Source organism: Pseudopodoces humilis, chromosome 3 (genome assembly GCF_049639895.1).
Source record: "Pseudopodoces humilis isolate 2021_Gansu_Grassland_sample_001 chromosome 3, ASM4963989v1, whole genome shotgun sequence".
NCBI lineage: Eukaryota > Metazoa > Chordata > Aves > Passeriformes > Paridae > Pseudopodoces > Pseudopodoces humilis.
Genome location: NC_142202.1, coordinates 74,880,665 through 74,900,070, shown reverse-complemented (window position 1 = coordinate 74,900,070; position 19,406 = coordinate 74,880,665). Strand labels below are relative to the sequence as shown.

General features: G+C 36.2%; 1 protein-coding gene across 1 annotated transcript in view; it reads right to left on the bottom strand.

Moving 5' to 3' along the window:
• The window catches only part of MMS22L (MMS22 like, DNA repair protein), an 89,205-nt gene that overhangs the window by 61,460 nt on the left and 8,339 nt on the right, over window positions 1-19,406 (bottom strand). The window contains exons 5-11 of the mRNA XM_005518223.3: window positions 17,908-17,995; window positions 17,637-17,814; window positions 16,415-16,508; window positions 14,300-14,430; window positions 10,354-10,467; window positions 8,412-8,591; window positions 3,025-3,087 (exon numbers count right to left, since the gene is read on the bottom strand). Of these exons, the coding sequence (XP_005518280.1) occupies window positions 3,025-3,087; window positions 8,412-8,591; window positions 10,354-10,467; window positions 14,300-14,430; window positions 16,415-16,508; window positions 17,637-17,814; window positions 17,908-17,995 (848 nt within the window). The remainder of the gene's footprint in view (window positions 1-3,024; window positions 3,088-8,411; window positions 8,592-10,353; window positions 10,468-14,299; window positions 14,431-16,414; window positions 16,509-17,636; window positions 17,815-17,907; window positions 17,996-19,406) is intronic.

The following is a 19,406-nucleotide window of genomic DNA, read 5'->3' as shown; positions in this document are numbered from 1 at the left end:
TGAAAAGATATATCCAAGGAAGAAGCACACTACACTCGCACAGTTATCCATGACTGCTCATAACTTCTCACAGGGTGATTTGCTTCCCATCACTATTGATCCCATAAGAGGAATGGCACCTTCACATTTTCTTTGCTCAGCAGCAGGCAGACTGAATCTTAAAGGAGCTCCTGTCTGGAACAGGGTATTGTGGCACCCCTCTACCACCTTCACCTGGACATGCAGCACCTTCTTCTGGAGGTCTTCACACCCAAAATCCAGCATATCCTGGATTAACATGCCTTAGGCTCTCTACCGCCTGCATGTAGACTGCTAAACACAACAGTATTACTGAAACTAGCAAAATGCTGCAGATTTAGCAGTGGTTAGGCATTTCTGTATCCCAACACTTAGCTGTCCTAAGGATCACTCCAGCTTCAGCTGCTTCATGATGCTCTGTTACCCTCAGTGGCTACAACAGTGCCTTATTGATTCATTTTTTCACAGCATAGAATTTGAAGCTCACATGAAGAGAAATTAACAGCCATTGGCAGGAGAGAGATTATCAATTTACCTTACGAATGTATGTTCTGCACCTTTTTCAAATGCATTTGAACACACAAAACTACACATACTTGAGTTCTTAATTTCCTCCCATTCAGTCTAAACTGACATTCCTCTGAGCATGTACAGTCTACAAGCTACAAGGAAATTAGGAGTAACAAAACAAGCACAAGAAGATTATGAGGTTGATGAACACAGTACTAAACATGATTAGTTTTGAAGTTCCCATATACCTAAAAATGAAGTTTTTAACTCCCAACTCCTGCCCTCTCTAGCAAACAGGCAATTGAGCACTATTATTTCTTTTATTTTGCACAGCTATTTCTGTGCGTCTTTAGTAGGTAACAGGCTACAGGCTGGAAAGGATGGCTCAGATAGGATTAAGTAATAAAGTCATGCCAAGTGTTAATAGGCAGTATCATCAATTCTGTCCTGCTGTTTATTCAAAGAGTACTATTATCACTTTTGCTTTTTCCCACTTTTCCACGTTCCATTTCAGTATTGACTTCTTGATACCACATTGCACTTCTCAGTACTACATTTTCTGGCCTCAAAAATACTTAAGAGATGCAAAAGGATAAGATAAGAGGTAGGAGTGACCACTTGAAGCTGACAGATCAACAGAGGAGACAGACACGTCTACTGGCAAAAGAATTCTACTTCCTAGGCACTGCCAAGAAGGCTGCTGTGCGGACAGGGAGCAGGATGCGTGTTTTAATAAAGTACTACATTCACTTGTGCATAGACATATAGGAATTAATGCTCCCCAAGGAGCACTTCCCTCAGGCAGCTAACTCCATAATGCAAGAAAAAATAATGAACAAATAAAAAAAGGAGATAAACTAGATTGTTCCTTAGATGGTTGGTAATAGTTACAGCCATGTCTTTGGCAAATGAGGGTTTGTTTTAATTCCAACAGTGGTTGCCTTTGGAAATTAAAACACATATTTGCTTCATATTACTGTGTCATGACTGACTCAATATGAAAGTCTTCTGAACGTGGCCACTTAGCTGCCTTTCCAAATGTTTACACTTCAATACTTTTTTAACAGAGGCATCAAAAACTGTATTTTATGTATATTCTGCTTCAAAGTAATCTTTATTCAAAATAATATACACTCACAAGGGGATTATTTTGAAGAAAAGAACATTAACTGCAAATGTCTTCTTACTCTGTCTCAGGTTGCTGCCATACAGAAGATGCAAACAGGAAGGTGGCTAATAAGCTACTCAGTTTTTATGCATCATCTAAATCTCTCCAGTTTCTCTCACAGAATGGTAAGCATCCAATAAGTAATGTTATTACTTGTGGTTTTAATGTATATGCAGTTTGAGTTTTCAGTCATATTCCAAAATCATTCAAAAATACTTAATCTTTTAAGCTGAAAGACTACATAGCCAAGTATTAAAGTTTAGAATATTAAAAACTTGAAAAAATCATGCTATCATTTCAACTCTCCTAACAGCCATCAGTATTTTCTTGTCGAAAAGTTGTAACCAGTATTGTTCCATATGCCAGCTCTAACTACGGTTGTTGCTACTCTATGAGCAAGACAAGATATATATATATTTTTATATATTATTATATTTTTATATTATTTGTATATATATTATTATAATAATTAGAAAAACTAAAAGAACCAATTCCCCTTCTGCTTTCAACAACAGAACTTTTCAGGATTTTTCTTAGTTTCAAATACCAAATGAAAAAATAAATTTCATAGACCAAAGGAAAAAATAAACATGCTTATTCATGTCTTATAAATAAATAAATTATATTTACAGGTGCTACAGATACAACATTTGCAATTTGTAACATGCAACTTCAGAACACATTTACAGAGCTACAATGTAACTTATTTTAAAAACTTGATGAACAGCGTATTTAAAAGCATATTAAAAGGAGGTCAATTCTGACCTCTGGGCCATGAAGCATTGCATTAACAGTTCTGCAGAAAGAAAAATGATAAGGTATGAAATGAGTGCTCAGAAACTAGAACCTTATCAGTAAGAGTTTGATTCAAGCCTGTAAGACAAATTGCTCAGCAAGGCAAGTCACCTTCCTGCTGTGATGAGGATATAGCTGAATTTTCAATGCAACTGACTATCTCCTTCATCATGTCTCCTCAACTTGATATCCTTACATTCGGTATCTGGTTTACATTTTCTAAGCATCCAGTTCTTATGCTGAATACATCTTGTCTGAGAAGCCATATACTACCCGTCCAGGATAATTATCTTTTTTCTTTATCTGACAATTTAGCATCAAGCACAAGCACTTTAAAGCAAGTGGAACTGCTAACAAGGAGGGAACCGTACACTGTCATAGCTTAGCTATGTCAAGGTTGTTCATTCACCAGTGATAAAAACACTACAACTCAAAAATACACTTGTTAGTTGGACTTTGTTTCGTGCACTGTCTTTTCCTGAAAGCTTCCCTGACACTTTCCTTGTTCATTATTCTTTCCTTTATACACTTACTTGAGCATCAGTAGATTTTTTAAGGAGTTCTTCCACAAATTTCCAATTGGATTCCTTCTGTTTCTGAAAAATAATTATCAACATGAAATAGCATTTGTATCCCTTACAGGAAGCAGTATGTAATAACATGAAAGTAAGCAGGCAAAATATTTCCAGAAATATTTAATTTCATGACAGAATACTTCAGTCATTACCTAAAAGAGCTTTTTGTAACATGAATGTAATTGATCTGTCCTAAAAATTAGCTGTCAAAAAGCTAATAAAAAGCCAAAAATAAAAAGAGTGCCACCAGGACCACTTTAAGTGACTCATTTGCAATCCTAACCTTCACTTCTAATGGAGATGCAAAACATTCAGGCATTTTTTATTAGTCCAAGCAGTATGCCTTGCAATTTCTTTCTTTAATGTTCTGTAAAAAGGAAGCTGTAAGAGGTAAGAAGGAAGAAAAGGTACAATCTCACATTTTCTTGCTTTTTATTTTCCATCTATTTATGCAAAGTGGGAAAGGAAAGGGTAGAAGGCTTTGCAACTAAGGCCATTTTCTCAGGGGGGAAAAAAAAAGGGCAACCAGGCCAACATACTTACATTTCTAAGAAATTCAACAATTGTGTCTTACATTCAGCTATGTATATAGCTTCTGTAGATAAGCAGATGTGTGAACATAATACTTCTGTCATTGTCCTGCCTTACTTGTTCCCTCCACTACCACAACTGTTAAGCCTTGTACATTATTCTGCAGATAGCTGTCCTTTAAACATCAGTTTAGAACTTACAATAAAGAGCATTTTATGCTTTGGTAATTGAAATATAACTACTTTCCAGCAGCATCACCACTGTGGTCCATCTTTCTCTGCTACTGATCAAACTGGTTAATGGTGTGGCTTGGTGACAATGTCACAGAGAACTCCAGAAAGTACCAAGATAATTTAAAAAATTAATTAGTTTAAAAGATGCACTAATACTCATTCAGCACTATTTGAGTACTTGGTGACTTTACATTTTTGCACCACAAGGAAAAGAGAATATTGAAAGACAGACAATGGTAGCAAGTCACAGTCCATAGACCATTTATGAAACAAATATAAATGAAAGGACAGATCTACAAAAAGTTACACTAAAGATGTGATTTCATGATTCAGGAACTTGACCCACATCACTTAAATTCCCACTGCTTCTTCCTCATTCTGACAGTTCCTCTTTCTGCTCTCAGAGCTATACCACACCACTGCTCACTTGTTCTGGTATTTCTGTTTGTGGGACTTCAAGCTAGAACAGTGAATCAACACAGAGCTTTAGGAGAGGAAAAAAGAAAGAAAAAGGGAATATGGCCTGACTTAGGTCATAAGACAGAGACACCAAAAATTGTGCCAGAAGAGCAGAGGACATATCATGCCTAGGGTGGTAAACAGGATTTAAGCTGTTATTGATGCCAAAGGCTATGTATCATGAAACCAGAGCTAGCGTCACGTCAGGAGAGGACACTGCATCAACAGATAGCCAAGGAATAAAGGCAGCACTTCAGTAACAGTAAATCCAGTATTTACATCAAATTTTTGACTGCATATTAGAGCCTGATGTTATGTGAACACCTACACAATGGCAACATCCTACTGCAGATTTCAAGTAAAGCTAAGGAACTGCTAAAAGGCCAGTTCTGGCAGCAATGAGTAGATATTAGTTATGCTAAAAGTCTATGAGAGCACTAAATGTTTGGATCAGCCTGCTTATAACATGTTTTTAGCAGTACTATAGACCAAGGACACATGTTTTATACAACAGGTGTTTGTTGCCAAAGTTCCAGCTCATCTTCAGTACGCAGATCACCTTACAAGATCTTGGAGTAATCTAGGGTGAACTCCTGACACCAACTGGGATTGATTACAAGAGTGCACCCAAGTTCAGCCCAAACTCAGGAAACCAACCACCTGCTGCATTCTTTTTCGTTATAACTCTCTCTCTAGTTTAAAAGACTTGCTTCATTCAAATCCCAATAGATTTATATCCAAACAGTATTCCCTAGTGCACTGGCAATATGGCACAGCACCTGGTTACGACTATTTACAATACGTCCCTGTTAAAGCATATGTAGAACCTACATCTTCAACTCCAAACCACATGTCTTAAAACATCCTCCTTCCAACCCCACAGAGCCCTAAAAATCAACAGAAGCTGGAAACCTCACACTGCATAGAAGTGCTGCTAAAACCAAAAACTTGGGCTGAGTTTGCAGGAAGAAACTTTTGCAAGGACTAACAGCTGAGTACCTGGAAAAGGCATATTAGGTTTCTTAGCTGGAAGTCCATGTTTGCATATCTTGCCATGTAGTCATTTCAGATTATTCTATTCAAAGGCAAGAATTCTTAGCCCCAAGGAACTCTGCCTATATTACCTTAGCCCACAGGATATTAAAACTGACCCCTGCAATGTTCAGAAGTAGCAAATTTTCTCATCAGGTCCCATCTGAGTTTTAAATATACAAATCCTGCTTTTCAGAGGAGTGAAGTGGACCTGAACAGGGGAATATGGAAAGAGACACGTACTGTACATCCCCCAGAACAGTTGGAAGAAACCTGTCCAAAATGTTCTAGTTTAAAAATGTGGTTTCATGTATGTGAAATATATATTCAATATATATGAATCATTGCATATTTAAAATTGCATTTTGTGAGCTAAAGGGAAAATAAAAAGAAGCAAGTCTGAAACCTATTTAGAATTTTAAAAGCTTTCATAACAACCTTACAGCCATGTAGACCACATGAAAAAATTGAAATTCTTCCACACATGACATAGGCTTAGAGGCAATTTTTGCTACAGAGCACACAAATAATCATCTTATGATGCATCACTCTCCCACCTCTGATCACAGTTAATTAAAAGAAAGCACGTGTCACAAAGCCATTGCATCATATGTTTAATCAACAAAACAGGACTACAGAGTCTTCATGTAATTGTACCGACTTCACAAACTCATATCACAGACTGTTTTACCTTATAATGCTCAAAAAACATTCTGAGGTTGCAATTCAAGGAGGGGAACAGGACCTAAAGGGATGTTACCTTTAACATCCCATTACCATCAACTGTCTATGACAGATTATATTACTGTGGTGGGTGAAAAGGCCCTGATGTTACTGATAAGACTTTTTTGTAGGAGAACAGGGATCCCTGGACAGACTCACAGTAACGCTCAAATGCAAAGCACAGCTAACAGTTTGAACATAAAGGCTACTGGAAACATGCATGAAAGCATGCACAGGATGGTCTCATGATTTACAACTCAAGACTTGGAAATTCTCTTCCCCAGGTGGGGTCTAAGGAAAAAGTATTATTTAATCTAGGGCAAGTCAATTCCTGTCACTGTACCTCAGATTCCTATTTTAACATAAGAACAACTGAAATCCTTTTTTTCCATTCGATATCTTTATTTGGCTTATGGAAATAATATGGTGCCTGGGACAAAAACATAATTTCTCATGAGGCTAAATACATATTATCTATCCGAGTAAGACACAGGAAAATAAGTCCCAAAGATAAAAGTAATCAGTATCACTGTATTTGGATTAGGGCATTAAATATAAGAAACTCAGTATAAACATGTGTTTCCCACTGATTTCTGTATTTAACCTGGGAATAACCTTTTCTCACTGTCTAAATTCCTCTAAGCAGGAAGTGTAGTAATTCTGTCTTGCAAGGTCCCTCTATAATAAGCTCCAGACTGTGTCTCTCTCCTGCAGCAGGTAGTAACAGGGCAAAACCAAGGGAAGCTAAAGATAACCTTCATTGTAAAAAGACCTGCAACTTTACACTGTATAAACGTGCAGGAAGTTGCTTCATTTTGCCACATGATAACAAGTAGCCTACCACAGCCTCCTAAAGGACGTGTCAACTGGCAAACAGAAGCAGCATAAGCATCCCACATGGGCCAAGTCTTCTAGCAAACAGACACGGTCATGAGTTTTTCAAGGAACTATTCAAGCATGAATTATCACACCTTCTACATTTAAATTTTTTACAAATTTGCAGATTAGAAAACTCAAGTAATTCTTAATTTTTTTTTTTAAATCTAATTTTACTTAGGATTGTAAGCATTCCCAGAATTTCAAAATTTTTCTTTCATGCTCTTTATAAACTTACTGCTTTTAAAGACAAAGAGAGGGATTTTAAGTTATCAAAATTGCTCAGCCTACATGAACATTTTTCCCTTCTTACAGATTTGCAGTTTACAAACACATTTCCAGGTTTTAACCTTTCATCCTAAGCAAGAATGGAAAACACAGTACCACTTTTAGCAGAAAAAGGGTACAGCCTTTCCAGTTGTAATACACACTGTTAAATTACAAATAATAAGCAATTCACAATAAAGAGCAATTAAGGCCAATTTGTGGAAGATGCCATACAGAGTTTATGCTTGGAAAATTAAGGAATAGGGGCAATGCAGCTGAAGGTTAAAAAAGCCATCACACTAAAAAACCCCTAAAACACAAAAACAAAGAGACCACAAACACCCCCATCCCCCCCAAAAAAGAGCCCCCAAAACCAATACAAACAGAAAAAAAGAATAACAATAAGAGGATAAAATAATAGAAGGACAAATGACAGAAGATGGCATAACTAGTCTCCCTAGTGCAAAAAGCACTGTTGGGGAGAAAAAACCCAGGCAAAACACACTATACCACAATCACCCCAAATTCCTTAGTTTCTGGGTCTTCATCCATCTCATTGGCTTCTAATAAGCTTCCTCTATAGACAATTAAGAAAAATTGTCAGCTTTTACACATCTCAAAATAGATTAACTGCCTCAGCAAGTGCAATTTTCCTAAACTGAAATTTGAATTCAAGTTATCAGACAATGTTTATTGGTAGCACACCTACATAAAAATTAAGCTGGATATAGATGCATCTTATGGTGCTATGGCTGTGATGCACAGGCAGTGCAATTAGACAGATTCCAGAGCAGAGCTACCACTTTAGAAAAATAAGTGGCATTAATAATTACAGTCAGTGTTTGAGGTTTATACTTCATAAAGCACAAACTCATGTGCTTAAGTCCTAAAACATCAAACCCAGTGAAGCATTTATGCTGCAGGCAGACAATCTTAAAGCATATGCTACATCATTAAGTATATGTGTTACTAACTAGTTGGGATATTTCAAGTTTCCTTCATACAGTACTCTACTGAATATCTGGTATGTAATATGAATATGTCTGGGGCTCCTAGAACATATACCGACTTGTCCAAAGCATATCCTAACACTTTCAACCTTAAAACAACTTTTTAAGGAGTATGAAAATTCCTGCATACAAAACAAATTGTTTTCTGTCAACCAAAATAACCAAAGATATCAAAATCAATAACTCTTTGGTATTTAGAAAAAAGCATACTCACCTTTTCATCTAGATTTCCATTACGGTCAAACTGGTAGAGTGGTGCCAGATGACTCAAAATCCACCAGCTAAAACTCAGTGGGTCTTTACATTGAACTGTTTCAAAGGCAGACTCACTTTCAGAAGTACTTGGCCGTTCAAAGATATTCTTTAGGGTTGTGTTCAGCAAGCTCCAGAAACACTGTAGAAAATGCAAAAGGTAGTTTGAATTATCTTCAATAACAAAACCTATTTTAACAATTTTCTCTACAACACTCTTCTATTGATTAATTTGCTTTTACAGAGAACAAGCAAGATGACAATCATTTAAAGAAAATGACAAACAGCAGTGCTCAGTATTATCACAGAAAACTCAAGGCTACTTTAGAAAGTCCTCTCTCAAATGTCAGTAGAAAGCAATGTGAAAGAAGCTTGGGTCACCAAGAAGAATCCAGTGCAATACTACACAGACAAAATTACAAGCTGATGGATTGATGTCTGACATGTAGACAGGGTGGTGCCCCAACAAGCACAAGAGAAAGGTTCTTTAGTAAAAAATTGTTATGTTTTTTAAAAACTTCTAGCACCAGACTATCCTAGCCAAGAGGAATACAGTAGATGGTAGAGAAACAATCTGAAAGACAGCAAACTGAGCTTCCAATTACCTGTTTTGTCACAGTCTGTTCCAGCACTGACAAACTGATTAATTCTCCTTGATTCAGACCCTTGTCTATATCACAGCATTACTACTTCTTACTTCTGTGCCTAATGTTCCTAGTTTTAAGAAAGCTCTCTGGAACTTCTTCACACGTGTATTTCATCCACCTTAGCTGGGTCCTGATCCTAACTTAGCTGCAAAGTGCTCTTGCCAGTGCAAATGCTTAACGGTAACACAATTTCACTTGTGCTGTCCACCTTTACATCTGTTGTCACCAACAAGTAAACAGCCATCAATGCAAACTCTCTACTCTGAAGTACTTCATTCTGTACCAAGTGAACTGTACTCACGGCACAGATGGCCACTTCAGTTCTTATAAAGATTATTTCAGAAAACTTTCTAAGTTTCTGTCACTTTTTAGTATTCATTCAGAAACATCAGTTCAATTCTAACCAGCAGTTAAAGAGAGAAAAATTTAAATGTGAGAAAATATCAGTAAATGAAAAGAATAAAACAGAAGACATCATTATGCAAATGTATAAAATCATATGGCCTCTTAACCCAAACTTGGAATACTGAATGTAATCCTGGCACTCTGTTAATCAAAATAGGATGTGGTGATATGGAAAATGGTTCAGGGAAGGGGGACAAAGATGACCAGAGGTAAAGAATTACTGTAAGAAGTAGGAATCTTCAGCCTAGAAAAGGCAGAAGGTAGGATATAAAAAAACACCAACAAAATAAACTGAAGAGGCATATAAGGTTGTACTGGTATAAAGGAGAACAGGTACTGATTTGCTGATTTACAATAGAAATTTAAGGGGGCATCTAGAGAAGTCAGCAGCTACAAGATTCAAAACTATGAACAGGTTGTTCTTGTACAGACTGATAACAAAGACAGAAACATGAGCTAGCCATTGTTCTGACTGTACCCATGTTTCCAATGCCTGGAGATGACTTGTTGTATGACATATCACAGGAATCACAAATATTTTTTTTAAAAAATAAGTAAACATGGCTTTTTGTGCTTTGTTCTTCCATAAAAGGAATGGAACTTTCATAGTATACTCCTTCGCTCTGCTTTCTTCAGCAGTAGGAGCAGTCCTTATCCATGCCCTAGGTCATAACCCAACAGTACATTGCAAACCTAGTCAGGGCTTCATGTGCACTCAGGACAGTGGCCCAAGGCATCACAGTTAGCATGCAGTTCTCCTGGAGCAAATACGGTCTTCAGTTCTACCATCAGATTTGTGCATATGGGAACATTTGGTAACTTTACTGCACATGTAACAGTATCTCCCTTTACCTCAGTATTAGACCCTTTATTTCTGTGGTCCAGCAAGTGAATAAGTAGAATCCATAGTTCTTTAATGCAGGTACAGGGATAATGGCTACTGGTAAGAGCCTCAGAAGGTCGCACCTGAAAGAGAATATAGACTTATTCACACAAGAGTTAATTTCAGAAATGGTGTTTTATATATCAGTATTTCTCCTTGTCTTGGCTGTTTGGTTTGAGGGGTTTTTTTTCAGATAAATAATACAGTTACAATTGCATATTCAAAGATGCATTATTTCACTAACATCCAAAATATCTGTCTCATACAACACAGACTCCTAATTCTTCATAAGTTATAGGTTGTGCTATCTCCTAGTTTCTTCTAATCCACTCTCAGACATTATTTAATCGCATAAAAATGGCATTCCATGTCCTAAATGAAAAGAAGTTACAATAAATACTACTTCATTGTCTGATAGTAGGGGAAAGAAAATGATTGATTACATTTTCTTGATGTTCTTGAGAAGAAAAATATTTCAAATTATTTACCAGCTAATATTAAAAATCCTTAATGACTAGGCATAACGCTAGTAGAATATGTTGTTGTTGGCATGAGGATGTTAATGTTCCCACAACATTTCACAAAATCTGCTTTTTGGTAAATTTACTGCAAGGCATTCTTTTAATATGCAGAAAACAGCATATTTCAAGTCATGTACGTTATTTGATTACTATTCCATATTTAACAAAATTCACTCAGACTGATGCATTTCAAATGCAAAATAGTCTTCTTGCGATTCATCTTTCAATTTTACATTCTCTGAATTGTGAAACAACACAAAACAGCAAAAGGAAGTGCTAAATACATTAAAAAACTCTGTATGCTTTCATGTTTTTAAGATCTACCAGACCTGTATCTGATATAATCATACTATAGACAAAACTTTACTTACTCTATCCTTCAACACATGAATGTACTGAACTATATTCAGAGGTGACAAAAACTGTGAGAAAAGCTTTGCTGAAATAGCTCAGTTCAGCACCTTTTACCTTCCGCAAGGACACAATGGCAGAAATGTAGAAAGAGGGAAGACAAAGCAGCTTATATTCACTTTAAACAGTGAGTAGTCCAAGCTTGAATAATCAACCTATACCTCTCTAAAGCAAACAGAGGGGAATAGGTACCTAGAGAGATTAAGCAATATCACTGCAGAGCTGTTGTTATCCTTCCGTGACAATAAAAAATGCCTCGGGTGACTAGTTTAGCCAACTAACTCCTAGCCATCTACATCTGATGAGGTGGAGCCTGAATTTTTATATCCTCATGTTTTTTCTGATCCATTCATGCACAGCTATTCTCAAATCACACTGGCACTTAAAATAATTTCTGAATTTGGAAACCTAACAGTGCAAATTAAAAATTAAATAAAAATATGCAATGCCAGGGACAGCACTGGCTGTGTGAGACATTACAGAAGTGGGAGTGAATGACTAAAAACCCACACTTTCACAATTAGAACAACAAGTATATCACCAATAATTTCAAATCTGTATAATATTCCATTAAGATGCAAACTTTTTATTTATCATCCACCTTTAGAATAATATGTTTACAACTAGTTTCATACAGCTCCAAATCAGGTTCAAATAATTTTAATTATAAAAACGAACTTACATTCATATATAAATGTGACAACTTGTTTTTTCTCTCTCTCAAGAATCCTGTTAATCCTATGAAATTGTCATGGTAGAGCTGATCTATTTGAAATAATGATTTATTCACTTCCTACATATATGCACAATATTTCACATCCCTCTCTCTCTCCTCACACATTTAGTTAAAGAGCTGTTGCAGGAATTTCTCAACAACCTGAACTAATCTTATGTATATATTATCTTAAGAATAAACAGTATAACCACTAAAGTCTCTTGAAAAAATTCATGATTCAACTACCAACTTTCCAAAATCAAAGTGCCTCAAAAATAACTCTGGTTATGACTTACCACCAAAGAGCAAAACAGACCCATTGGAAATAGCAGTCTACTTACTACAGATGCACTGTAACACTGGAGGTTTTTACAGAAGTATTAGGCATAGAAAATAACTTAGAAATTAGTTTCATGCTTTCTATGTGGACTATCAGTTGTTGCAGCAAGGTTTCTTCAACAAGGGTTTTTCTACTGTTTACATCTGTATTTATACTCTGCTATTCTATAAAGATTGCAGGATCTCTTTGGTAGGAAATGTGCGTTTCTGTGCAGGATAGAGTCTGGGTAGCAGTATTAAATCAAGATGCCATACAGATACTGCTTAGACTAAGGATAGCCAAGATACTGCTTTCTTCAGAGATACTGAACAGAGGAGGATGTGAGAAGAAATTCAGAGTATCTTGCTTAGAATGTTCAAAACCCCAAATTGTGATGCTGTTGGGACAATACAGCTCTGGTGCCAGAGGTATGGCTGCTGAAGACAGAAGAAAGATATCCACAGATATGTATTTCTCTGCCAAATGTGTCTCAGAGCACATTGGACTCAGTATATGACCCAAGTCAAACCTTTTCATACCTGAGCTGCTCATGAAACCAATCTGAAAATATGAGTCTGGAACACTAGAGTTTATGTCCCTCTTTCCAAGGATATCCACAAATGTTAAGAGCTGCACTCATGAATGTTCTCAGAAAAAAGCCCAGGGACATATTTTAGTGATGAGCTGATGGTGTTACCTACTTGAGATATCAGCTGCATTTTCAGCAATTTTGAGGGATGCTACTTCCATTACAGATGACAGCAATGACTGCATACTATAGGAGTGACCAGCTCAAGTGCAAGCTTCGCTTCAGAAATTGATCTCAAATAGAACTAATTTAAGAAGTATGGCCCATGCCTAGAAAAAGCTTAAGAAAAAGTAGTGGCAAAACAACCTTTCCTCTTTGCAATGTGGCTCTGTAAAGTACGTCAATTCTGTTTTATCATCTGACATTTCCAAGACTACCATCAAGCACTATGTTCAACAGATAGATACTATTTGAATTTTCTTTTGTGAAATATTATTCTCATCTATTTTCCTTTTGTTCAGGGGAGAAAGTTGCAGTACTATCTGATAATTTAATAGATCAAAACTGATTTTCTACAGAAAGATATTTTAAAAGAACAGTTATCAAAGGCTAGTACAGCCATTCCCCACATCCTCAAAAGTAAAATAAAGAAGAGGGACTCTATTTCTTATGTTTCTGTACTAGGAAAACATAAATTTTACAGTGGTCACTTGCTGCTTATTCTCAGAGTTCAGTCCTGCATTCATGGATCATACATGTCCATCTAAAGCAGGTTTCAAAATGACAAAGATTACACAGCTCTTTTACTGGATGCTATATGCTATTATGACTTTCTAGCTTTGGAGTACTCAAAACAAGTGAGAAAAATACTGCAGATATAGAAGGAAAGAAAAAGGAAAAGAACACACAGAAAAGTTTTCCCATGACAAATGCAGAAGTACTGTAACAGAAAGATGAGGTGGTGGAAATAGGCACACTGCAACAATAAACTGTACTATGATATTCTCTAAGTGTCCAGTTAGTTTAGTGCCAGGATTAGTGTTATCCTCTTTTTGTTCCTGTTGAGAGAGTTTGAAAAGACTCTTTTTTTTTTTGCATCTATCTAAACCTTTTAGACTGTGCCATGTTTGGCATTAAACCTGGAACACTGAACTCAGAAAATGTGGCATTCACTTCTGCTCTGTACACAGTGCATTTCAGTATTACTCTCTCATTCAACTGCCAGATGGTCATGAATAAATATAACACAATTTGAGCTCCTAACAAATAACACTCTTTAAAACATGGAAATACAAAGCCATACATAACATTTAAAACTAAGCACTCACAAGTCATCTATGCACTGGTGCAATACCCAATTCATATGGTTCCCAGAACAAGCATCTAACTGCCCATGGCCTGTATAAAGAAAAAGAGTTACCTTTGTATACTTGTTGATGGCCAAGCTTATTAAATCAGATATGAGATTTCCACAGTGTTTTTCAAATAAACTGATACTGGTTAGATTCTCTCCGGTTAGATTAATGAAATGGTTAGCATATACAACTTGTCCTAAAACAAAAAGAAAAGTAGAATTGGTTAGTTCCAGGTTTGGTTCTACCAATATAAAACAAAGAGGATTTATCTTCTAATATATATCTATCTATATATATATATATATCTAAGAATGGGCTTGTTGATCTGTATGTAATTTTAATTTATAAAATTAATTCATGTGAGATATTCATGTGAGATATAATAAAATTCATGTGAGAAACCTCATCCTAAATTCAAGCTAATCCCTTCATCATTGCACTGAAATCTGGTATTATTCAGGTTGACAGTAAAAAAGCTTGGCACTTTACAGCCTTTTATTGGCACAGATTTTGCAGAGGAATAAAGATTTATTTATCTGCAAGTTCCTCTTTGTCACATGCCAGTGCGCATGTTCTGGAATCATGACATGTTTTGCAGATCTGCAAGTTGATGACAAACAATTCTGGAGAGGTCTAACACTTTCCTTTGGATGTGTTGATGTAAAAAGCTGGCATGATCATGTTCCAACTTGAGCATTTGTAGGCATTAACAGATAAAATGGTGAAGTTAAGAGGCTGTAACATCTTATCCCACAAGCTTTTCAACAGTACATCTCCTTTGACATCAGTGCAGCAGACGATACACAGAATGAGTTTGTATTTTATTCCTGGAAATGTAAGGTGAAGCCCAGAACCCACTATCCTGCCACTGGTCTCAGCAGTGTGAAGTTTCCACTCAGAATGCTTCATAGTATGAGATAAAAATGTAAGAAATTCTAAGCACATAAGAAAACAAGATAATATATGTAGAGATATGACTGTCTTGACTAGTAAATTTTGTTGTTAAAAAGCATGAGCTTCCTCTTACAAAGATAGATCACTCTTACTCAGAACATTATCTAGAAATAAATATTGAATTTTGAAAAATAAATTGCCTCCAACAGTTTCACTATCCTTTCTCCAAAATACTCTAAAAAAGGTAAACAGGCTATCTATCCCACAATGGATCATAAAAGAAACATAGAATTATGGAACAAAAAGCCAACCCACACACTATACAGTAATGCAGAAACAGAGAAAATGTGTTAATGAGAGCAAGGCTGTGTTGAGACAGCACTTGAAGCAGGCAAGAGCTCAGATTCAGCATCAGTTACTGGGGTAAACATACAGTCCTTTCTTTCTATACCTCAACATTATTTCAACTGTATGGAATTTATATTAACAACTTATAATCAGGTGGTGTGAGAGAATGTATGGTTACAGTGACACACTGATTAGAGAAGAAAACACACTTTTGTTATTTATTTTGGTAGAATGGACATGGAAAATAGATATAAGCATCACAAAGCAAATAAAGTTCTCTTCTGTATTTTAACAATTCTTCATGAAACTGAACTACTCTGAAATTGAGTTTTTCAATTGCATTCTATGACCTTTTTAATCTAACTTCTATGAACAGCTTACTCTTATCAACTTACTTTTTGCCCTTTTAAAGCCTTATAATTTTTTTTTTAAAAGATACTGCCTTGCCCTTTTCTTTCTCTACTTTTATAAGCTCCCCTGATTGAGGCTTCTTCTTTTGCCCAATATTTTCTTAGAGTTGCACATGGTTAGCAATACAAATTCTCTCCTCCAAGAATCCTTGTTCTGGTCCATCCCTGGACACTTCTCCTACATTGTCTTCATCAAATTGCCATTCATTGTTATACATTCTGAAGATCTGTAAATGCATTTTTATTTGTGAGGTCAGGAAGTGCATTGCTATTAAGTAGTGTGTTGCATCACTTGAGTATGAACTCTGATCTTTGTTTTGACAGAAAAAATTTCTAATACAATTTTATTTAATTTGAGTCACATGATGATTCACAAAGAATCTACCTTTACCATATCTGAGTTTATCCCATTAAACACAGCTACATAAAAACCAGCAAAAGTAGTTTTGATTCTGGACAAATCAAGATGGGAAAATTAGTAAGTCATATGTAAAAAAATAAATTCAAGAAAAAGGCTTGCATACTTACTCTTCAGTTTTTCACCTAGTACATGAAGAACTTCTAATACTAGCCAGTTAATATCCAAATGGAGATGTAGTAAGTGCCATGATGGAGGAAGTACCTGCAATTAGAAATATATTTACATATATTTAGCATTTCTTTAGTGAATTCTGGATACTGTGCTAAGACAAGGTGGCCAGGTTTTGGAACAAGCTGCCCAGGTTAAGTGGTGTAATCACTATTCCTGGAAGTCTTCAAAAACACATGGATGTGGCATTTGGGAACATGGTTTAGAGGAGAATGTGGAGGTGCTGTAGAAACAGTTGGACTTCACATTCTAAGATGGCCTGCAATGAACATTATGAATACCTATGATCAAATACAACGTAACATACAAACATGCCATTCAGTTCAGGAAAAAGAAAAAAAGAAACCAACAAAAGGTTTCATTACAATTCTGTCTGTAAGAGGCTATTTATGAAATTTAGATTCAAGTCTGATAAATTACAATGCCCTTAGTTAACCTTTTTGTTACAGAGTATTAGGTAGCACAAAAACTGCTAAAGTGAACTCTTAAAATAACTCCAAAAATTTAGTAACCTCTTCCTTAAAGTTTACTTGAAATGACTGTTTTTCATCAGCTCAGTCACTACTAACAAGCTAAACAAAGATTCAAAATGTTGCTTCTCAGTGGATCATTCCTCTCCAGATATTAGTTTACACAACATAAGCCTGAAATTCCTTTTCTGTCTTTATAAAAGATTTGAAAGCACTAGCTATGTGCATGCTAAATCCTAATGGTGTATATTTCACTAGTATTTAATGATGTTGTGCCTCCTTCCATATCTGCACTTGTCTTTGTATAGAAGATATTTTTCCATTCTGAGTCAGATTTCAGAATGTACTTTTAAAGAAATGCCCCTCCTACTCAGATGCTCAGAAATTTTAAATATTACTACAGACAAACACCAAGGAATTTTTTAAACAAGCTATACTTGTTTACCTACCTGTAATTGGTATTATCTCTTGTATACTATAGGAAGAATTCTAAAGCTATGGAACGAAAACAGATAAACCAACAACAAAAAATCCAGATCTCATTAGTTGTGCTTACCAAGTACAGGGTGGCACTTAATAAAGCAAAAAAACCCCAAACCAAACCAAAAATATGAACTTATATCAAGCCAAAATTTTCCAAGTTGAATGCATCATGCCACATAAAAAATTAAAATTATATAAAGACACCAACCTTTGCCTGATTTTGAATAGTAAATGCTGCCAGAACATTACTAGGAAGTTCACAAAGGTGACCAAGGTGCACGGTCAAAGCATGAAGTTCTTCCACCAGCACTGATGGTAACTGAGCTTGTAGTTCTTCATAGGGATGCAGCATTCCATCATTTTCCACCTTAGGGGGTTCCAGATACCTGAATGTACAGAAAAATACACACAATCAGAAAACAGCTAAGTAGCTACACAAAGTTCAATACCCAATTTAGTAAAATGTGTGTAAATCTCACCTGAAGATGAAAACCTTCACATAATGCAAAAATTTAAGACATTGATGCCTGATACTCTCTGCTTCAGAGTGCAAGTTTGCAGCTTGACCTGAAGTAAAAGAGATCAATAGTTTAAAGCAGATGTAACCACACCATGACTTGTTTAACATTTGCATTCTCCACAGAAGTTAAAGCAGACCACTGGTAAGACATCCTCTGAGGACAAGTTGGGAGGTGACTGAGTGGTAAACACCCACTTCTAAATGTCATCCTGCCAAAGGGATACATTCTTTATCTTACCATCTCAAGTACATATCCAGATACAGATAGAAAAGAAGACCCTCAGGAAAGGTGAGGGTAAGCACTCAGTGCTAGAAGAAACATTCAGTCCTACTGCCCTGCTTCCTGACTGCTTCCAAGACACCTTCAGTAAAGACACAGGTAAAAAAATTTTCTCTTGACAGACTTAAACAGGTGAACTTATTTATAAATATGCTTTGTAACTTTTTCTTGGAAGCATCACTGGTGCACAGAACCTTCAGCTGTATAATGATAAGAGCCATCCATTCACAATCCTGCCTTTCACTTGCAGGCATGTATCCTTTCAGGCAGTTATTCTGGCTATATGTCTCCTTTCCTTTGTTCTCTGAAGATGTTGTTCTCATGGTGTTACCATCCTCACCTTGTACTTGGAAGCTCAAGCACTCCCATTAGAGCAGAGACTCACTGGAAGTTACTGCCACTTTGTAAGAACCACTCCTTATTTATTCCTACAACTTGCCTTGTATCTTTCAGCTTGTATTAGAGAAAGATGAAACTTAGTGCACAACAATTGAAATATAGTCATTTAAATACCAAGTAACTACTGCCCAATAATATATATACATACAAAAGCTTAGCAAGCAGCCTGAAACATGTGTACCTGATTACAACACATGTGGATTATTCAGAGCATCTTCAATGCAAGCATCAAATGAGGACCTTGAGCAGGGCCCAATTAAAGTGTGTCACCAGAGGACTTGCATGGCAACAAAATTTTGGTCACCTACTACACTGGACTGTACAGCCAGGGAAAGGGTTCTCCTTGCTCCTCTCCCCAGCTGACCACTGGGGAGTCTTCCCTTTTTTTCATCTTGGTCTCACTCTCCCTTTTGTTTTCCCCCATCTCCTCCAGTTAACATGGAAGTTGATATATGTTACTTGTTACAGACCCAAAAAATACAGCTTTGTGCATACAAGCCTATCTCAACATCTTTTGAGTAACAACACTCAATGGGCAAAGCAAATGAACTGGTACAAGCACCAGAATATTCCAGTGTACAGCCTACCTGCACCACACCAGAAGCCATAGCATCTGCCATGGTAATGAACCACAAGTTTAGAACAAAGTGAAATAGTCCTCTTAAAGTAATTATTTATAGATATTAATGTTGATTTGTAGCAACAACAAATACTATATCCTAAATTCTCAGTTCTGTTTAAGCAAAATTTTATATTACAGTATTTTTATATGCCTTCTA